The sequence below is a fragment of the Fusarium coffeatum genome (genome assembly GCF_003316985.1).
Source record: "Fusarium coffeatum strain FIESC_28 chromosome Unknown BRIP53273_contig_145, whole genome shotgun sequence".
Lineage (NCBI taxonomy): Eukaryota > Fungi > Ascomycota > Sordariomycetes > Hypocreales > Nectriaceae > Fusarium > Fusarium coffeatum.
This window is the reverse complement of record NW_022157938.1, coordinates 1-20,772: the sequence shown is the minus strand read 5'-3', so window position 1 is coordinate 20,772 and position 20,772 is coordinate 1. Positions and strand designations below refer to the sequence as shown.

General features: G+C 48.8%; 7 protein-coding genes across 7 annotated transcripts; 5 read left to right on the top strand and 2 right to left on the bottom strand.

The window, feature by feature from the left end:
* Positions 1–871: 871 nt before the first annotated feature.
* FIESC28_06796 (uncharacterized protein) lies at positions 872–1,885 on the top strand (the record flags this gene model as incomplete). The annotated part of the gene is made up of 1 exon (XM_031160938.1): positions 872–1,885. One exon carries the CDS (start codon positions 872–874, stop codon positions 1,883–1,885), a length of 1,014 nt encoding a protein of 337 aa, XP_031014982.1.
* Positions 1,886–2,669: 784 nt separating this feature from the next.
* FIESC28_06795 (uncharacterized protein) lies at positions 2,670–3,302 on the bottom strand (the record flags this gene model as incomplete). Its single annotated transcript, XM_031160937.1, has 4 exons — positions 2,670–2,845; positions 2,902–3,033; positions 3,087–3,175; positions 3,250–3,302. The coding sequence occupies 4 exons, from the start codon at positions 3,300–3,302 to the stop codon at positions 2,670–2,672; spliced, it is 450 nt and encodes a 149-aa protein (XP_031014981.1).
* A 1,027-nt stretch (positions 3,303–4,329) lies between these two features.
* FIESC28_06794 (uncharacterized protein) lies at positions 4,330–8,759 on the top strand (the record flags this gene model as incomplete). The annotated part of the gene is made up of 2 exons (XM_031160936.1): positions 4,330–4,490; positions 4,544–8,759. 2 exons carry the CDS (start codon positions 4,330–4,332, stop codon positions 8,757–8,759), a joined length of 4,377 nt encoding a protein of 1,458 aa, XP_031014980.1.
* A 770-nt stretch (positions 8,760–9,529) lies between these two features.
* FIESC28_06793 (uncharacterized protein) lies at positions 9,530–10,483 on the bottom strand (the record flags this gene model as incomplete). The annotated part of the gene is made up of 1 exon (XM_031160935.1): positions 9,530–10,483. One exon carries the CDS (start codon positions 10,481–10,483, stop codon positions 9,530–9,532), a length of 954 nt encoding a protein of 317 aa, XP_031014979.1.
* A 2,724-nt stretch (positions 10,484–13,207) lies between these two features.
* On the top strand, positions 13,208–14,644 carry FIESC28_06792 (uncharacterized protein; the record flags this gene model as incomplete). Its single annotated transcript, XM_031160934.1, has 1 exon — positions 13,208–14,644. The coding sequence occupies one exon, from the start codon at positions 13,208–13,210 to the stop codon at positions 14,642–14,644; it is 1,437 nt and encodes a 478-aa protein (XP_031014978.1).
* Positions 14,645–17,408: 2,764 nt separating this feature from the next.
* On the top strand, positions 17,409–18,086 carry FIESC28_06791 (uncharacterized protein; the record flags this gene model as incomplete). The annotated part of the gene is made up of 2 exons (XM_031160933.1): positions 17,409–17,483; positions 17,550–18,086. 2 exons carry the CDS (start codon positions 17,409–17,411, stop codon positions 18,084–18,086), a joined length of 612 nt encoding a protein of 203 aa, XP_031014977.1.
* Positions 18,087–18,595: 509 nt separating this feature from the next.
* On the top strand, positions 18,596–19,579 carry FIESC28_06790 (uncharacterized protein; the record flags this gene model as incomplete). Its single annotated transcript, XM_031160932.1, has 1 exon — positions 18,596–19,579. The coding sequence occupies one exon, from the start codon at positions 18,596–18,598 to the stop codon at positions 19,577–19,579; it is 984 nt and encodes a 327-aa protein (XP_031014976.1).
* Between the last annotated feature and the right edge of the window lie 1,193 nt (positions 19,580–20,772).

Below are 20,772 nucleotides of genomic sequence, written 5' to 3'. Positions count from 1 at the left end.
ATTTCCTGTGTTCATGATATCTTATCCGTTAAACGGTGCCAGTTTGGACCGCAGTGCCTGGATGTCGCCTGGCGTCAAAGATATGCCCAATGCTTGAAGCAACCTTGGGCTTAGATTCATTTCTAATGAAGAGTCAATTCTGCATTCATGAGTCTTGATGCCATTTACCATGCTCGTGTTTCTGATCCTGAGACCGCCACAGAAACGAACAGCGTAGTGTGCGGTTCCATTAATATGTCTCTTTATGGACTGTCAGTATTCGAGTGGCTCTCTAATCTTCGCAATAAGCACTTACTAAAGTCCTGTGACATACTTGCCCAACGCTTTCTCGTGAAATAGAGGTTAGTTTAGCATTTATTTCTGCCTCTCAATGCTCCTACTTGCCACCTATACCTTCGCCTCACAGATAAAACATAACGCGGCCAATGGTTAATGGTATGAGCTGGGCTATTCACAGTGGCCAATGACGTCCATTTCAGTTTCAATTATATGACTATCTGAGTAAGTAGCATACCCTGTATCTCTAGGTTATTACTCCGGGTAATCCATTATAATTTGGGTATACCTAGGACAAATATAGTCAATTGTACATTCAGCCACTGCTTGCGGGATGGATGGAAATATGGCTTGTTTTGAAAATATGTTCTCCAGTTATTCCATGTCACGGTGAACTCGTGAGATACAGACCTTTTTTTGATGATATTAACCCCTTGAGGGGAGGCTTCGACACGTGCTATAATTTCATTGCTTTAGCCTGAATACATCCTTTGCTACCATGCTACCATACCACCATACACAGCCCTCGTGTAACTACCCGTCAGTGCAAACGCTGTCTGAACGGGAATGAAGATACTGATATCGCTCGATCATCATGGCTTTCCCTGATCCTGTACTCAATGAATATGTTTTCAAAACAGCCCCCCAGCTGAATACTGCATGGTTGAAATACGAGGAAGAGGTCAAGATGGGAGGTCCTACCCGGGTATTCAATACTATCGAAGAGCGGCAACCAGTCTATGCCCTAGAATGCCGTGATCTTTACAAACGAATGACAGCTCCCGGGGCACGAGACCATTATTTGTCCCAAGGTGTCACCAAGAAGGAGTTTACGGTGTCTTCCACCATAGATGGTCATCCGATTCCAATCCTACAACTCGAACTTGAAGAGAATGAGAGTGACGAACCAGAGGTTGTCATAGTTTACTACCATGGCGGAGGACTGAAAGTTGGTGAGGCAGACAGCGAAGAGCTTTCTTGTCGGCGTATCGTCAAGTCAGGCATAGCCAAGATCCGTCTATACTCAGTGGGCTATCGCTTACTTCCGCAGCACCAAGCCAAGATATGCTTCTCAGATTGTTTGGATGCATTCAAGATGTTACAGAATGCAGCAGTGAGAATGGTTATTGTTGGAAGTTCAAGTGGTGGGCAGATGGCTTCCGCAGTGGCCCAAGCCGTCCCTCCAGGATCAATCCATGGTTTGCTGCTGAGATGCCCTGTCACAGCCGACAGAGCCAGTGGTGAGCAATTTGTACCCGAGAAGCTACGTCCTTATCATACAAGTGTGTCCCCTACTTTCATCACGTCCTTGAACGGGTATCTGAATCGGGACATGCCTCGGGATGGCCTTGATAAGTTGCCCCTGGAAGCTACTGAGGTTGAGCTGAAGCAACATCCTCGGACATGGATTCAGCTTGCTTCCAACGACACACTTTACTCGGATGGACTATGCTACGGGATGCTCCTGAAAGAGGCGAATGTAGAGGTCAAGGTGCAGGTTGAGATTGGATGGCCGCATACCTTCTGGCTCAAAGCTCCCCATTTAGACTTTGCTTTGGTATGCGAGAAGCATATGACTCAAGGGTTAGAGTGGATTCTCGATAACTGATTGTAACTATCGTTGGACTTCAGATAGCTAACGAGCTATAAGAGTTTAAAGACAATGCTTTTTAGCTTTTTTCTCACGTTCGTCCTTCTATTCATCCTCACCCGCAAGTCTTTTGGGCAATTGCCATGCTTTCTGCCACTTGAAGTCGCGGTGCTCAAGCACCTGCCCCTGGAGTCTCAGGAAAAGACGAGATGACCGACATTCATCTACTCTTGGGTATTGAGATATTGCTATGCTTTGGTAGGTAGTTATACGAAAGTCTGAGGGCACAACTCATCGTATGCACCTAGCAATAACCGGGAACCATCATACGTAGTACTGAGGTTGTAAAGCAATTTCAACCAGAAGAAGTGAACACTGTAGAAATAGAGCGTAAAACATTGCGACGGAAAGACTGGGGCTGACATAAGATTTGGGCATATAATAGGTTTAGAATCTATGCGATTCTTTCTCGACTTTTGTTGACGATGGATATATGCTAGTAACGCGGCGTCACCGAAGATGTCTTCATACGCCTACCACATACTATTGGTAACCATGATCTATTGGATATGAGATTGTCAAAATCATTGTTTCTTTCTTTTTATGTAGACGAAACTCTCATATTCACAAGACAACGCCAAGCGCAAACTTGCAAGTGCTCTTGTATCCAGTCAAAAGATGATGGGAAGGCTCTCTATCTTTGGCCCCGAACCCCAGTATTTGTACTCCTAACGTAGTCATGAGAGATCGTCCAAGTCTTGTTCTTTTTTAAAAACTTCTTTCTTATCGCCTCACACTCCCTTCAAGGCTTCGCATACTGAGCGGTCCACTCTTTGGCGGTTGCGATAGCCGCCTGTTCGTCTTCCTTCCAGCTCTTGGCAACATCGGCAGCGAGCGGATCGTCGGGGTTAGGGGCACCAAGAAGAGCCTGAATCGAGAGAAGGATAGTTCGGATCTGGAGGGCGGGGGACCAATTGTCTGGAGCATTTGTCAGCTGAGCGGCCTCTAAGTATTGGTCTCGATGTGTAACTCACTCTTGAGTACGTCAAGGCAGATCCGTCCAAGCTTATCAACGTTGGGGTGGAAGATCTTGGTAAGAAATCGGATCTTTGGAGGTGTCATGGGGTAGTCGTCGGGCAGGAAGAGCTCAAGGTTAAAGACACCGCCTAGACATGAGATCAGAATTGAACGAGGTAATCTGTGCCGACGGAGAACGTACCCTCGTAAGGAGACTGAGCGGGACCGTGGATTTGAACATCGAAATATCGGAGGTTATCCTCATGGGGGACGGCACTGATTCCTGGAACACTGTATTGCGAGTGGTGTTAGGATGCGATTTCAGGGCGCAAGACAGGGAGGGTCCTTGGGGAAGGGTGACCTACGGCTCGGCCATGAGCCGTTCTGTCTCTTTAATAATGCGCTTCGGGAGAGCCATCTGGAAGTTTGGTGCGGCTTGGGGTGTGTAGGGTCGTATAGCAGATGTATGCGCGAGTTTTGTCTGTCGGCTTGGTGAGCGTTGGTATCGTGTCGTGTGGCTGTAGCTTCTGCGTCAGTGATAAGTGAAGGGTCGTGATGAAGTTGAATCCTCGAAATAAGGCGGGCACTTACCTACTAAACTACTACCTAAGGTAGGTATATGCTGTTAGGTAGGCAGGCAGGTAAGGTAGGTTATGGCGGGGCAGGCCAGGCCGGGATATTAGGTTAGTAACTACCAAGGTGCGACTAAGATAGATGAGTACTAAGGTACCTAGCCAGGTAGCCCAGAGGTGAAGACGAGTAGGTATCAATGAGGGTGGTCAAAATATGATTGGTGCAGACCCTTCAATATTTTCAAATGTAGATTGATCAGGTTACGAAGAAAATGATCAGTAATACCCAGTAGTAGTGGAAAGAAAGTCCAGTTTCGTAACGACAGCTATATCTCCTAGTACTTATTAATCTACTAACTACCTACCTATACGGATACGATATCTTCTTTCGATACCTCCCCTTCAGGCTGTCATACATACAAAAAGAAGTCTCACGACATGTGCCCGCACGATAATGGATCTTTACAGCAGGAAAGGCCCTGGTCCGTCAGGTGCTAGCCCCAGGACCAATTAATGATGGCGGGGGATGTACATTTACACCTCAAACAGCAGGGGTGGTACTTGTGCAACCCGTGAACGTCGTAGGTAGGTAATGCGCTTTGACCACCTCCTATCAATCTCGACCACTGGAACGCGAGCTTGACTATCAACTTCATGAACAATACCTACTAGACCTACTGGGCTGCTTTAAACTGGCCCGCGGGTATTCAGCAACCGCCATTTACAACTTCTTTTTTTGTCTTTGGACCTCGAAAGAGTACCCTGTTATTCTTGATCCTCGCAGATGATGACATGACCAGAGGCTCTTCAGTCTCATACGACTTAGGTACGATATGAGGCACGTTGTGATATTCGCTCCAAACACCCTTCAATATGCCATCCTTCGACCAGCTCGCCGATGCTCCTAAGAAGGGCAAGATTATCAAGTCAGCCTATGATAGCGAGAGTTTCGAGTCTGACGGCACCATCCACGTCGATGGTCTAGTTGGTTCAGCCACCATCTCTCCTGCTGGACGAGATGTCGCATTGGCTTCGTGAGTCCAAGAATACTATCTGTATGCGCATTCGTCCAGCTGACCTCTAACAGGCCTGACGGGCTAGCAATTATAGACCTTGACTCGCCGTATAGCCCTCCTCGAAGATTGAGGACTCATGGTCTTCCCTGGCTCGTCGTGGATGTTCAATGGTCTCCCTTTGCTGCTCGTGATTACTGGATTGTCTCGGCCGCCAACCATCGAGCCCTCGTATGGAATCTGAACCGTAGGGAAGACTCCAGCTCGGGTGCGATTGAGCATTCATTGCAAGGTCATAGCCGTGCCATCACCGATGTCAACTGGTCTGCTCACCACCCTGATCTCTTGTCAACTTGCTCTGTAGATGGGTACATTCACGCATGGGATCTTCGAAGGCCGCGCCAGCCCGTTCTGACTTTTTGCGATTGGACCGCCGGTGCATCACAAGTCAAATACAACCGCCAAGCATCTCACATACTTGCTTCTGCCCATGACCGGTGGCTGCACATTTGGGACGAACGCCGCTCTTCCGAGCCTCTTAAATCCATCAAGGCTCATAAATCCAAGATATACGGTCTGGATTGGAACCGCTCAGATCCCAAATCCATTGTTTCTTGTTCCATCGACAAGAGGATCAACTTTTGGGATTATACCGCAGAGGAACCCCTGCAGCACACCATCGAAACTGGCTTTCCGGTATGGAGAGCTCGTCACACCCCCTTCGGGCACGGTCTTTTGGCCATACCTCAGAACGAACCAGGTGATCTCTATCTTTACGACACTCGTTTCGATCCAGCTTCGAAATTGACAACTCAGCCAATTGATGTTTGGCCTGGGCATGGGGACCACAAAGCAAAGGAGTTCCTGTGGAGATGCCGTGGCGGCATAACCGATGATGGAAAAGATAACCGTGAATTCCAGCTCGTCTCCTGGGGCACAGATAACGAACTCAAGCTACAATGTATCGAACCCAAGACTTTTGCTGCTATCGGACACAAGCGCGGGATACCGGCGGATCCGGCCATCAGCCTTACACGAAAAGGTGCTACATATAAGACTTTCCGGACAGTGGACGAGACAACAGACCGTGATCGAAAATCTGCCACCATGAGCGACCACCGCCCTGGTACCAATTATCACAAACAAAGTGCCCTGACCCTGGGCATGCGATCGGGGACTACTCAGAGCCATCGTGCGTCAATGGCATGGCGTGGTCCTTCAATGAAGGCCAAGGTTTCAGGAAAAGCCGTCGACCGTAACCAATCACAGATAGGATGGATGAAAGGAATTGCTATGACCAAGAGAAAGGCTTCAACAAGCGCCAAACGACATTTGTCTAAAGACTCGGGTATTTTTGGCCATGGATATCCGGATGACGAGTGGGCTGAACCCGATACCATCCAAGAAGAACTTTTGCGCATTAGCCATCAGCTCCCTAAAGTAAAGTGGGATAATATCAACATGGACAACATGACCTTAAACGCCTCATTGAATGGACCTTGGGGTGCTGATGGAGATACCATCTTTATAAAGGTTCGCATCGATATTCCAGTTGGTTACCCCAAGACCAAGGCACCAAAGTTCCTCGTTGAAAAGTCGTCTTTCATGCCTGCAGAAACTCACAAGAAGATTGATCGCGAAATTCATCAGCTCGCGGGCCAGTTCTTACAAAGAAAACAGAACTGTCTTGAGGTTGCATTTACATATCTCCTAGGCGAGGTTGATCTTGAAAGCAGTACTACCTTTTTCAAAAACGTTCGGGACCTTGATGATGAGCTAGATGGTTTGGCTGATGAGAGCTCGAGCGAGTCCGACGAAGACATACCCGCAGGCGGTTCAGCATCCATGTCTCAAGAACTCCCGCCGCACAATGAGCTTGATACTGCACTTGCGCCTCCAAACAGGACTATCGTACCCCCGCCACCTAGAACGTGCGGTGCGAGATTCTCACATAATGGACGGCTAGTCTGCTTCTTCCCCTCGAAGGAGGAAAAGGCAAGAGCTTTGTTCACAACGACAATGGATGCTTATAGGGAGCGACCAAAGGGGGAACCCTTTTTTGCTGGTTTTGGTAGAATCGCACATGATCTTAGTCCCCGTCAGCGATTTATGGCAGAAGACACCTCTGCGTCCAGTGGTGATTCTGACTCTTCTGCCTCAGGCTCATCCTCGTCTTCGTCATCCTCGAGCGATTCAGAATCTACTTCAATGCACAAGATAAGTCTTTGGTACCATCCAAGCCGTCAGTTTAGGAAGACATGGAGCGAGGATCGATCCATACGGTCCAGTGGTGGTGGGACAGGAGTCGGTACTGGTACCGGTACCGGAACAAGCCGTCGCCGGCCTGGTAGGCCAAAGAACCTCATTTCGATACATGACTTCCGTTCTCTTCTTCCCTCAAAGGAAGAGTTCGCGCGTGAGTATGCGATATTTGGTGATGGCGCTGAAGTTTGTGAGCACAATGCGAAGGTCGCCGAGAAGTACAATGCTCGTGATCTAGTTGACGTCTGGCGATATCTTGCGCTGTTGCTGAAAAAGGGCGTACCGCTTGAGTTTCTTGCTCATAACCAGAGGCGTGACTCTATCTTGGTGATTGCTCACGACGTAGTCTCAAGGTGCAATGCCAATACCTCTCCCCTCGATTCATTCTGGGATAGGCATGAAGGTACCTTGTCCGGCCGAGTAAAATGGGGCAGGCATCCTTTGGCTCGCGATTTCATTATGGACTTATTTGCATACTTTGAAAGTATTGCAGACATCCAGATGCTAGCAATGCTATCATGCATATTCAGCGAGTCGTCCGCTGCAGACAGTGTGGCATATTTTGAGTCGCATCTGCCTCAGCCCGAGACTCCACTTCCTATGAAAGCGCCAGCATTCTCGCTGGACTACTTTCCAACAGACGCATCGCTCTGGAACATTGGAGGTCGCAGTTATACAAACTCAGCCATCACCACACCAATGACTGTACATACACCTGTCCACTATGCAGGATCACAAGCATCTGACGATGGGATGTGGGCTGGAGACGCAACATCAAACTCGTACTCTTGCGGCGAAACACCACCAAACAGATTCAAAGGATATCTCGGAGATGTTGAGGCGCCACCCAGCGTGTCCACATCTCCAAATACACGTTTCCTAAACCGAGCAAACTCTGGTCTGGCAACGGCTTTCGCTGCTAATCTACCACGTTCATTTGCAGGAGTAAGCTCGTCTTCTCCTCCTAATCACGGAAGAAAGAAGCCAAGCCCTGCTGAAACATATCTCAGTAGTCTAGCTCCAGGCAATGTCACATGGAGCGCTTCTACTGCGATGGACTCTAACGGTGGTAGAGTGTCGTTGGATGATGATGAGTTTCGTAAGGATGACTTTCTGCCCCTCGTTCCTACAAAGATCTCGGTCACGATGGAGGATCAAACTGCGTTTGACGACGATGGCTGGTTAAACATACCATTGCTTGAGTCAAGCCAGGCAGATGTTCATGCTCGCTATCGATACACGTACGCCGAGATGCTACAAATGTGGAATCAACCGCTTGCTAGACTTGAAATCATGAAGTTCAACTCACTCAAGGAGGACATGAGTAGTGGACATAGCGATGACAACTTTCATGATCCAGTCACCGGACACGATGGCACACATGGCAAGAGCCATGGTCATCACGCCAATTCCTCTCCTATTGCTATGGGTAAGAAGGACCAGCTTCAAGCCTTGCTCGCATCGGGTCGTGGTCTGGATGTCACAGGCATGTGTCGTATACATGAAATTCAGCTGGAGCCTCTTAGGTACACGTCCAGCGACCCCAAGGTCGGTGGCGCTGTTGGCACATGTGATCGTTGCCATCAGACCCAGAGTCAACTCACATGCGTATATTGCCTCGAGCCTGTCGATGCGCTGTTCCCCCCTTGCCTAGCCTGCGGCTGTGCCAGCCATGAGGCATGTCTAGCAGAGTGGCATGCAGCCGGCGAGACGCAATGCCCTGCTGGCGATGAATGCAACTGTGTGGAAGAGGCAGCGGACGGCCAAGTTGAATCATGGGCAGCACTTCAGGGGGCTATGCTCAAAGGACAGAGACAGTTGATGATGCTACCTGGACCAGCCATGGAAGATAGTGATGATGATGGAAAGGTTTCTCGCGAATGGGAAAGGGTCGAGCCTGTGATTCCTTCGCGAATGCAGGGGTTTTCTGCCGCCAGTATTAGCCTTGGCAATAGATTGAGGAAGTCGGCTGGAGAGTGGTCAAGAGCTTCAAGTTTGAGGCGAGGTGATCGCAGGAACATAATGTAATATTTCTGTGGAAGCTCTTACTCATCATATATGTTAGACGTTAGCCTTCGGAACATTCCCCCTGTATCTATGTTATTAAAACGTTATCATATTTGCAGAGCAGAATGGGAAATGAATCTTATATTTCTTTTCAAGCTTTGGAAAAGAAGAGAAGTTGATATTATCGAACTTGATGTCATGTTCTGAAAAGGGAGTGGCAGGATTAAAATCGTAGACAGACTCTGTTTTCATACGATCTGTTCCCATGTTTCATTCTCAGACGGTTGGCGACATTATCTTATTCGATTCAAATTTCATTTTATTTGGCTGCTAACCCAGTGGCATGTCTATCGACGGATCCAACCTTGGTGATCCAAAACTGCCCATGGGTTTGGAGTTTGAAACTTGGATCATCTCTTATTATAGTTGCTGTCTACACCAATTGCTGCTATTCAGCACTTGTAATCGAATCAGATATTTATTAATAATAAGAGTAACATACCTTAGTATGTCTATGGTAATTGAAAATTTGAGTACTGATTCACCGCATTTGCGTTAGAGCTTGATATGATAACTCTTGATCGCAGCATGCGATGGCCAATCGAAATGTTCGTGGGTCGAGATTGTTGGTTGTGTGCCTTGAGCTCGCTTCATACTTGAGCTCTCGCTCCTCCATTTTTCCAAAATCATGGCTGACTACCTTCAATGGCTCCTGGTTCGTCTCTTCACATATAGTTGTATGGCAGAGAATACTGCCATAGTGCCTGATAGATCTTGTCTAGCTCTTGCTTTCAAGTCAGTCGTCTGCGTCGTCTGATTTCCTTTCCTGCTTCACTCCATGCTTCGCGATATAGGTTGAAGGTCAAGATTCGCTCAATAACTACCCACCTCAACCCGCTCGCGTGTATTTGGTCCCCAGTTTCTTCGCCCGTTCGCCAGGGGAAGATTTGGACCCATTTCTGGCCGTCATCGGGAGCCTGGTATTTCCCATCAAGAAAGACAACCTTGGACACCATCTTAGTAAGTCCCCGGTTCAGTTGGTGGCAGTCTTCTTTCCCACAGCGGCCCTCGTGGAGGACTGCATGCGATTCGGGGTCGTTTAGGTCCAGAGGAGCCATCTCGATGATCTCATCATCTACCCAATACCTGAATTGCTTCGCCAGCTCTTTCAGTCGCGTTTCGTATGTTGCCTGCTTGTTTACAGGAATCTTCCAACGGGGGTCGATGTCTCCCACCTTCACAATCCATAGTTCGTCCAAGTTGGGGAACCAGAACCTGTCAAATTCGATTCTGCCAAAGTCTCCCCGCTGGTTATAGCACGCCGATAGGTAGATGGAGTAGTGATGAGGTACTTGCACTTGACTGTCATCGGGAAAGCAATCCCAGAAGGCCATGCGTCGGATCCGGGGTGCGAGTTCATCTAGATACTGATCCGTTACCTGGTCTGAGATTTTATGGTCGCAAACAAGAATGTCTTTAGAAAAGTCCAAGAACGATCCGCGGCCTATTGGCTCATACCCCAGTCGAGTTTCATCTCGCGCTTCGGCATTGATTTGTGTAACAGTAGGTAACGGACAAGACCCATTCCCTTGGACCAGGTCACCGTATAAAACGATGCGAGGCTCGTTGGCCCGCGACCATATCTTGAGACGAAGTTCGGGAGGTAGAGAGGTAAAGCTCGTTTTGGACGAAATTGATGGTTCCGAGACCACAGTCCAAAAGTCATGTGCCGAGGACGAGGACATGTTTACTATGGCGAACGGGTGATATTGTCTCCAGAAAAGACGATTCGACGGAGACCATCGAGGTTTATAACCAACCAAGAGGTACGTACGCATGTATGAGCAGCGGCTTTGATCCCACCCACGTCGGGTATGTAGTGCCAAATCCCAGCACAGGGGTTCTCACGAGGACAGACGGAAACGGTGTCATACCTACATGTTGGGGGGACCATGACCGTTTGCGGTATATCCGGGGCGGGAAAAATAGTTGATCCTCTTGAAGCCATCGTCGGACGTGATGCTTGTACAATGTCACTGTCTACCAGAACCGGGATGGTTCACCGACACCGCCTTGGAGCGGTTCGATAGCAGCATACTGCATGGTGGATTTGGCTCCCTCGGTCAGCCTACCAATGAGACCGCTCTCCAAGGGAGGAAATGGTGATGAGACCAGGGTGAGCGCAGATGGTGCAAGACGTCTAGTGGACGATCACACTTTATCGAGCATTGCGCGCTTCCTGTTCGCCTGTCTGTCTTGTAAAAAGCAAAGCTAGTCAACGCCGCAGCGCGCCGGTCCTTTTTCCCGGTCGTCTGTGATCTTGACGTCGAGCATGTTTTCTAACCTTCTGTTCTCTCCCAATTATGCTGCAGATTACATCAAGTGCACAGTCGTGCGGTCAGCAGAACAACTAGTGGACTGCATTGGTCTTGAGACCCGAGGCATCTCGCCCATCTGGAGGTGGTATTGGTAAGTTGTCTTGGTTCATGGTCTGATGTGGGTTGAGCTGTGATGGATTATCCTAGTCAAGGCTGCATGCGACACAAAGCTGGCGGGCATGGCCGACGCAATGGTGAATCCGCAGAGTATTAGGCTTTGGCTCAGCATGAAGTACAGTCTGTCCACTATCACATCAAGAGGTGGCCGTCCAGAATACTGTACAGTACTGTACAAGAAAGCAATCGTGCTACGCTAGGCATGTCGATTGTATGTATTGTCCGACATGGGAGGCTATCCGGGAACGTGGGTCTACAAGCGAACCCGGAGCATGTTTGCGTTCAGCTCAACATGCATGAGAGAAGTGGACATGACTCGCTGGCTCCTGTCTGATCCTAAGCCAGAGCACCATGTTATCTCAATTCTCTGCAACATTGAGGTTATAGCGTACAACGAAGCATCTCGTTACTTGGACTTCCCAGTATTGGACCCGGGAGCTTGGTACTTAAAGTGAGGCGGGAGGGCTTGAACCTGCAAGGGATATCGGGTAACCCCGTGTGGAGTCCGTAAAGTTGAGGCGGGATAGTACGCGATTGGTTTTCGGGGTGCCGAGGGTTTGGTTCGAGACCGACCAACATGAACGCATTTACCAAATTGGGGATGTGATTGGTAGCGAGATCTGACCCTATTTTCACGCTCGTGATTTGCGATCATGGTGATCAATTTTGTCGGTCGAAATGTATCAGCAGGTGTGAATGTGTGGCTGATATGGGTCCCGAGACCACGTTTTTTCTCTCTCTCAATTTGGATCTGTCAAGATCGAGAAGGCTGTCTCGCTTTACCGGCTGCGAAACTCGAAGGTTCGATGCCCGAGTTTCCTGGTCCAGGTGCATAAGTAGGTAATTGTATCAATGTGACAGAAAGTAAGGCTTGCATTCTGCGTGCCTCCGGTGCTTATTGTACGAGCCATATTGGGCCAACTTCTTGTTTAGGTCAAGATGGACAGACAAATGGTTGACAGGCGAGGGAAGGGCGGCAATCGCTCGATATTGGAATTGAATATGAGATGATGGGTGTGCTGTAGGGCGGCGGATTTGAAACATCGGTGTGCATGTGCATGTGCATATCAGCGATATGGCATCCAATCTTATCAGAGCTTGGAAATATAGCCGCCGGAGCTGCAGCTTCTCTGGTGATTGACTTTCGACTGTTGGATTGTGAAAGCAGAGATAAGGTACTTGATAAGCGAGCCAAAACTGTAGGGTAGTTATACATGGAGACCATTCGATATTTCGGTGCCGCATTTATTGTATGGTAGATTGACCAATGTTGCGATCTGCTGAGCGGTATGGATGTGATGTTGAAGCGAAAGCAGAATATACCTACAGGTAGGTATTTACAGGGAAATGCTTCACTCCTTTGGGTTTCACTCCAAAAAGGAAGCTCATAGAGAAATGCGAAGGCATTAGGCATTCCACTGCACTGCAACTACCCCACCTGTCCACCTGGGTAGTAGGTGCGATGTATGTGGTTCCTGCTTGCTTGCTTACTTACCTCGCACCTTCCTGTTGAACATCATGATTTGAGAGGGGGAAAAGCAACCCGCATATCAATCACCAACATCCAACATCCAACATGCGAATGTGATACGAGAGAAGAAGTCACAGCCCGTCAGATATCAAATGTCCGAGCGGAGCTCTTTGCTACTGTACTAACCTACCACCTACCTGCATACGTACAGTAAGACCTACATTGCAGCACAGTACAGACTACACACTGACAGCGGGACGCGCTTAAATCAATCAATCAATCAACCGATCCATTCCATGACGGGAAACGCTGCAGCACGATCTCCAAGCCCGCTAGCCCTCGATGACCCACTCGTGACAACTGTCAATGTCAATTGGCATCATTGTCAATCTCAGACACAACCCCCAACATCTTCGCGCCAGAGACTAAGTCCAGATCCAGATAGGGACCCAGCTACAAGTCCAAGTCGACACCCCAAACGCCTCCAATGCCTTCTCGATAGCATGCCATCCCCCACCGACGACGAGACGCCGTTCCCCTCGTTAGACCGTCCCACCCTTCATGGGTTTGGCCGTTCGCATCTTTCCCCTGACGATGCCTTCGTGTCGCCACCTAGAGGTCCGCGAGGTCGAAGCCGAAGGCGCAAACGTCCATGGAAGAAGCTGATGTGGGTGAAGCAGTCGTGTATGTATACGCCGGATAGATGCTTCAAAGAGACAGCCTCAGCTAACATACCCATCCACTCTCTAGATCCTGATAACTATACCGATCAAGCTACCTTTCTCGAGAACCTCCAGCGCAATCCTCGACTCAAGCCCTACGACTTCTGGCCTCTTGTTGCCGACTCTACAGTCATACTGCAGCATGTATGCTCTGTCATTATATTCGTTGTTTGCTTTGTCGGCATAAACCAGGAGCGCGTCTCCCCTGTTGCTGTGACAAGCTGGAGTAGCTTCGCTACATTTGTGGGGTGGATTCTGTGGGAACGTTGGCTATCTGAAATCGAGGAGCCCGACGACCCAAGCCTTGGAGTGGCTGCGAATGTTATGGGTAGGGCCGGTCGTACCGGCAGTCTAAGACGACCGACCCGCACAGGCAGTATCCGGCGTCCAACTCCGCTCCGGATTGAATCCGCACCGTCGACCGCCACGCCATCTGCCGTCCCTTCGGCGGCGAGCTCGACAACTAACCTACACGCGCCAGCTGTGATGCATCGAGCGCAATCAGCTTCGAATACATCCTTGGCCAGTGGTGCCGCCCACACACCGCGAGCAAGTCAGGAACATCTTCCCGAACTGCCACCTCCGCTTCTGCCTGAAGAAAATAGGTATCGACAACGAATGGAGACTATTAAATCGGCGATCCTTATATACTGCACGTTGCTCGGACTCAGCCCTATACTTAAATCGCTTACACGGTCAACATCGAGTGACAGCATATGGGCCATGTCCTTTTGGCTTCTCGCAATCAACATCTTCTTCTTCGACTACTCAGGCGGAGTGGGCGCCAAATTCCCAGCATCTCTGTCCACCAATGCTGCGCTCATGGCATCGACGGTGCTAGCTAGTCGGCTGCCCTCTACCAAACAGGTGTTTAGTCTGACCCTTTTCAGCATTGAAGTCTTTGGATTGTTTCCAGTCTTTCGACGCTACTTACGGCACCGTAGTTGGCGCTTTCATATACTTTCGGCTATTTTACTGGTACTGGGAGCAAGCTTTGGGGTCGGTCTTATACTTGGCGATGCTAGCGGCACGGATGGATGGCCATGGAAGAGCGGACTTGTGGGCATGATAGTTGGAGTATTTATTGCCATACTGGCCACAGGAGGCTGCAGTTGGTGGCTGATCGGGCTTCAGAAGTACAAGAACGAGATACGAGGGCCATGGGATGCAGCGAGACCTATCATCATGAACCGGCCTCGATGGGATGATGATTCATGATAGGACGGAGCTTATATACAATGTACACTCTAATTTGAAAACTTGGAACTGGTTACTCGAGATCTGGATCTGTGGCTTTTTCGCGAAGGTGATGATATACGCTTTGTTTGGATTGTAGCTTTATTGTACAGGCAATCCAACGGATGCCAACTCCAGATTTCGGCAAAGTATCTTGGCAAAATCTTAGCGCTAGCTAAGCTTTTGTTCTGCAACACGCAAGGCGACGCCATGGATCGGTACTACGGGAGAGACAGCGGAAGTGCGGAAAGGGGAAATGTTGTGTTGCTTTACGGATGCCACTGGATGTACTTTACGTTGACTGAGCCTTTGAATTAGGTGATTGGCTTCATCCGGAGTTTGAGGATTTATATGAATTAGTTTGAAACCGTCAGCCGTATCTCTCTGATGCCGCAGCTGTGCATGTGCATATCCCGTACCTCCAAGCACTTACATACCTAGATAGGTATATCAATAAGATCTTGGGATAGGGAGGATTCATTGTCATCCATAGGTCAGGCTTCTATTTGGTCGGAGAATTGCAGGTGCTGGACACGCATTTCCAGGGCGTTAGAGACATGGCAGAAAATTGGTGATGAGTGTCCGTACGAATGCGGTACATAGGTACTGTTTATGGCCTTCATTAAGTGGCCATAGTATTTGCACCATTTCCGGGGGCGAAGCACATGGATTGATCATCTACATACATATATCGACAGGCTGGCGCGTAAAAACAGCATCGTCGGGATCCTGGTTATATCCAATCCAATGATGTTATGTACCGTCACGTCTCATGGTCGTCCGATTAGTTAGAGGGGACATGGCTGTGTTACTCCGGATACGAAATGCACCTTGAATGCGATGCTGATCTGACACTGCACATCATGATGTTGAATGACCTACGGCAGAGCTATAGTACAGTAGGAAGTGAAGAAACAGCCACCAAGAAGGAAACAATTCGTTCGTTTAAGCGTTGTATCGTTTTTTGCTTGCTTTGTTTTGTTTCGCGATGTCGTATACTTGACCTTGACCATGACCAACACAAGCACCTACCCGAAATAGAAATCAACTTCCACCAATAGCGTAAAAATAGTCTGAATGTGTTCTCGATCTTCATAGAGAAAACAAGGTGGGAATAGAGAAGGGGGACTTTGGTAGGTTAAGCAGCCACACCATGAGCTGTGAAAATCCCACCTACCTTAGTGAGCCACTTTGGACGCGTAAGTGTCTTTGTCTGTTGGGGGCTGGCTTCACTAGGTACCGTTGCATGCCTCGACATCACAACGCAGTCGCATGCGCATGCACATACGCATGCAGGAGAGACAGAGGGAGGGAGGGGTATAAGCTGACGTTGGTAGATGAGTCGTCTAGAAGAGTAAAGAGAGAGAGGAGAGAGCAGTAATTGAGATTCAACCTGATTATTCTTTGTTACACTGACTGACACACTACGGAGTACCAGCCTTGCTAATATTGAATACCTGCCAGCCTGCATACTTACCCAACAGTCTTGCAGGACGGGTACTACTGGAAGGCTATGTGTTTGGACTAAGGCATGTCATCCGTGGCGGTTGATTCAGTCTTTCTTCTTCTTCTTCTGTTTTCCTCTAGCTGATTGCGGCTGTATGTGTTGGTTCCCATCAGTCAAGATAAAGATCAAGGAATCTCAATAGTAAACAAACCAAGACTAAAACCAGAACGATGGACTTTTGACTTTTGGATAGATGGCAACGGGAAACCTTAACAGTTGATAGAACTTAAGGTTACTTTACGTACTTGTTCATCAATTGATGTTTTGGCAAGGTTGTCCGGGGCGATGAACCGGGCGCTCTCCCTCGGCTTCAGGTGAACCTAGTAGCACCATTTTAGTCTCCCCTCCCCCAAGCCCCTCTAGCCCCTCCTGTTAAAACATCCAATGCAGAGGCATGTACGGATACTGTATGTAGTCTATCTGCAATGGCTGCATGCATACCAAGAAACGCCATGGCGCAGCCTCCAAAACGGCAACCGGCACAAAAAGGAAGAGGACAGAACACAACAGTTTTATTAATTAACCTCGACTGTCTATGGTTCGAGTACCTACCTGGTCAACTTAACTTAAAAGTCAAACTCAATTTACCTTCCGATCAACAATACCGAGCACATAATTGCGTCTGCAAAGAGACGCGGCAATACAATAGAGTTGCTGAACATTGCACTATGTCACCTGACAATTCCGGGAGTTGTCATGATACGACAGAACCCTTTGAAGAGCCTGATAGACAGACCACTAGAGCTCTGAAGAGCCAGCGCCCAGGCGGTAGCATATAATCTGATTGGTTCAATGTTCCCTACTGTAGGTTTCAAGCACGGGCTGCCAGGGGTCCAGTCCAGTCGAGAGAGAGTCCGAGGCCAGGGGCAAAAACGACTAAAATGTATCGAGGCAATCACCACCTAGTTACCTAGCCTCCGTGTATGTATTCGTAGACCAGCCACTAGATTTCCCACTAGGTGCTTAGGTTGCTTAGTTCCTCTACCTCGATCAGGTAAGGTATGGTACGGCATCGAGCCTTCGGGACTTAACTTGTGTCTGTTATTGCAGCCCAGATGGATTGTTTGATTATCTATAAAGAGGCACAGCCGACCTCCCTGTTCCATGTCTTGTCTTCTATAGCTTCTCATCAACCCGCTTTCGTTTGGAGTCATTCTTGCTGCTTTCACATCACTTGAAGCCCACTCGCTTTACATATTCCAATCGTTTCAGTAACCAAATCTACACACCTCAACCAAAATGAAGGCTGCTTTCTTCCTCGCTGCCGCCGGCATTGTCGCCGCTCAGGACCTCAGTGGTCAGCCCCAGTGTGCTGTAAGTCAGAGCTTATCCACAACTGATGCTTATAGTAGCAGTACATTGACTAACCTTCCAATACAGCTCAAATGTCTTCAGGAATACATTCCCAAGGCCGGCTGCGAGCTCGACGACACTGCCTGCCAATGCGAGTCCGGCTTCCAGAAGAAGCTCCAGCCCATCATCACTCCCTGCTTGACCGAAGCCTGCGAGATCGAGGACCTCGTCAAGGCCCAGCAGGCTGCTTCTGAGGCTTGTAAGGCCTTCGCCGCCTCGGCCGGTTCTGGTTCCGCCACCGTGGCTCCTACAGAGAGCCTGGGCTCTGTCACTGTCAGCATCGACACCTCCATCACTGGCTCTGCCTCTGTTCCCGCCATCTTCTCCAGCATCCCCGAGGAGAAGCCCATCCCTCCTGTTACTCCCCGTCCCAATAATGGAACTATGACCATGACCAAGACCACGGAAGGCGGAGCTGGAGGAGCCACCACACCTACTGGAACTTCCGGTGGCGGCAGCGGCGGTGCTAGCAGCGTTCCCACTGACGCTGGTAGCGCAGCTGCCGCTGTTGCTGGACCTGCCTTTGGCCTCATCGCTGCTATTGCTGCCGCCATTGCTCTGTAAGAGCATCGATGTCTGTACATAATGCAACATGATGACGGAACATTTTCTTTGGGAAAGCTATCAAGCTGGCGTTATTGCGAAGGATATAATCTTGTTCTGTTCTCGGGTTTTGGGTTTTTAGTGGCAGGATAAGCTTACCATTCAGCAATGGAAAAAGTAGTAATAGAACTGTACCAGCTAGTCTAGCATCCATAGTAATGAATAAGTCCCTACCTAGGTAGGTAGGCTAAAGACTCTTCTATTCCGATTATGCTGTTATCAGTCCAGGTGGTGACATAACCTATAATATCCATTTCCTCAGAAGCTTAGGGCGCCAAAATAAAGTAGCCTAAAGCCTCGTCTGAGCCTGCATAAAGTAACCAGGTTATTTCGTCTCTCATGCTTTCCGTGACTAATATCCTGACGACGGCATCTTACAAACGATATTCAACACTACCACCCGACGATCATCATTGCAACCACTATATCTATCATAGACTTCCTCAAACTCCTTGACAAGATAGGATAAGATGGCTGAGGCACCTGGACCGAAACACATCAAAACTCGGATTCTCATCATTTCCGACACGCATGGCACTAAACCCAAGCCCAAAAACGAAGACGGGCCCAGTACCGATGATGAACTCGATAAGGAAGATGTTGCGCATACGGTTACAGGTTGGAGAGATCCCTTACCAGAAGTCGATGTTGTCATTCACTGCGGTGATCTCACAAAACGCACCACGATCCCTGAGTTCGAGGCAACCTTTTCCGTTTTGCGATCTATTAAGGCACCCCTCAAGTTAGCTATTGCAGGCAACCACGACACCGCACTCGATCATGACTACTGGATCAATCAGTTCGGTGGATCGAAGGAGACTCTCGATAACGTCGAGACTATTATTCGGAACGCTGGGAAAGATGGCGTTAAGTATTTGACAGAGGGTGTTCACCAGTTTACCCTGGCGAATGGTGCCCTGCTTAAGGTGTACGCAAGTCCCTGGACTCCTGCATTCGGCGGTTGGGCTTTCCAGTACAAAAACGGTCACGACTTCAATATCCCTCCAGGGATGGATGTGGTTTTAACTCATGGTCCTCCTCAGGGTATCCGCGACTTTGCAGGCAGGACGGGAACCCACGCTGGGTGTCCAGATCTCCTCGCAGCCGTCGCCCACGCCAAGCCCAAGATCCACTGCTTTGGGCATATTCATGAAGCGTGGGGAATGCACTATGTGACCTGGGATGGAGATACAATCAACGAAGATCAATCACGGCAGCTTGGGCTTAAAGGGCTACGTCCGGGAAAGGTGACACAAGACTGTGACACGGCAAAGATAACTAGGGCGAAGCTCATCGCAATGAGCAAACAAAGAGCGGCACATCTTGACTTGACCCAGGGGGATAGTTGTATAGTTCCCGGCGAGCAGACGTTGTTTGTGAATGCGGCTATCATGGACATCAGGTACAAACCGATACAGCTGCCATGGCTTATTGATGTTAACTTAGCCCCTTAGGGTCAGAACAATTAGCCCCTAGAAGCATAAGAAATAAAACAATCAGCTTAGACCAGTACTTACGCTACTCTTCTATCGTAGCGTAAGTCTTAGAAGATATTTCCTCGGGCTGTTATTCACCTACTTAAAAAAGGCTTCACCGTCTGCTTAAGCAAGATTTAAGAGCGCCTTGTAATGTAGTATTGTTGTGAAAATGTCTGCATATACACTTGGCTCAATGGCATAAAAGCGAGATGATTTAATACCAAGCGTGTTGCATAAAGTAATACAGAGTGTCAATAATGGTGGTAACTTACCTGCTGGTGGGTACTGGGAAACAATGAAGCTGACGTTGATATTCAGGTTAGTACTACCTACCTACCTATAGGTAGGTGCATGAGCTTCGTGGAAGCTTAGACTGACGTCGATAGTAGAAAGTGGGCCTCGTCCTTCCCATGCGGATCTGCACAACCTGCCTACCGTAGGTACCTACCTACCTTACCTAAAGCACACTCCTCCGATTAATCCACCTCACGCGCATCGCCATCCACAACCGCGTCAGCAAACTTTAAGAATCGTCATTCTCTTCAGATCGAGCGGCCCTTCGAACATGTCAGCAGAAGCCTCTCAAGACGTGTCAATGGGATCTCCTGCCCCTGCACCCACACCCGCGCAAGCAGACGAAGAACCTAAATACGGTGGTTATTCGCGATTCGAGATTGAACTCGAGGTTCGCTCTTACCCTACTCTCAGTCATGTACACATATAGCTAAGATTCGATCTTGCACAGTTTGTACAATCCTTAGCGAACCCAGCCTACCTCAACCACCTGGCATCTCAGAAACTTCTCAGCCAGCCCGCCTTTGTCGCATACCTTGCCTACCTTCAATATTGGAGCAAGCCTCCTTATCTTAAATATTTGACATACCCCGGTCCGACATTAAGACACCTCGAGCTCCTTCAGCAGGAGACGTTCCGGCAACAGGTTATTAGCCCTGATGTCGTAAGGGCACTGATGGAGGAGGGCATGAAGGCCTCTGTCGAATGGCATCGTGAGAGCTAGACTGTTCTACGAGATCGAAACGTTATACACAGAAAGACACGAGACACACAAAAAGAAGAAGAAGAAGAAGAAGAAGAAGAAGAAGAAGAAGAAGAAGAAGAAGAAGAAGAAGAAGAAGAAGAAGAAGAAGAAGAAGAAGAAGAAGCCCAAT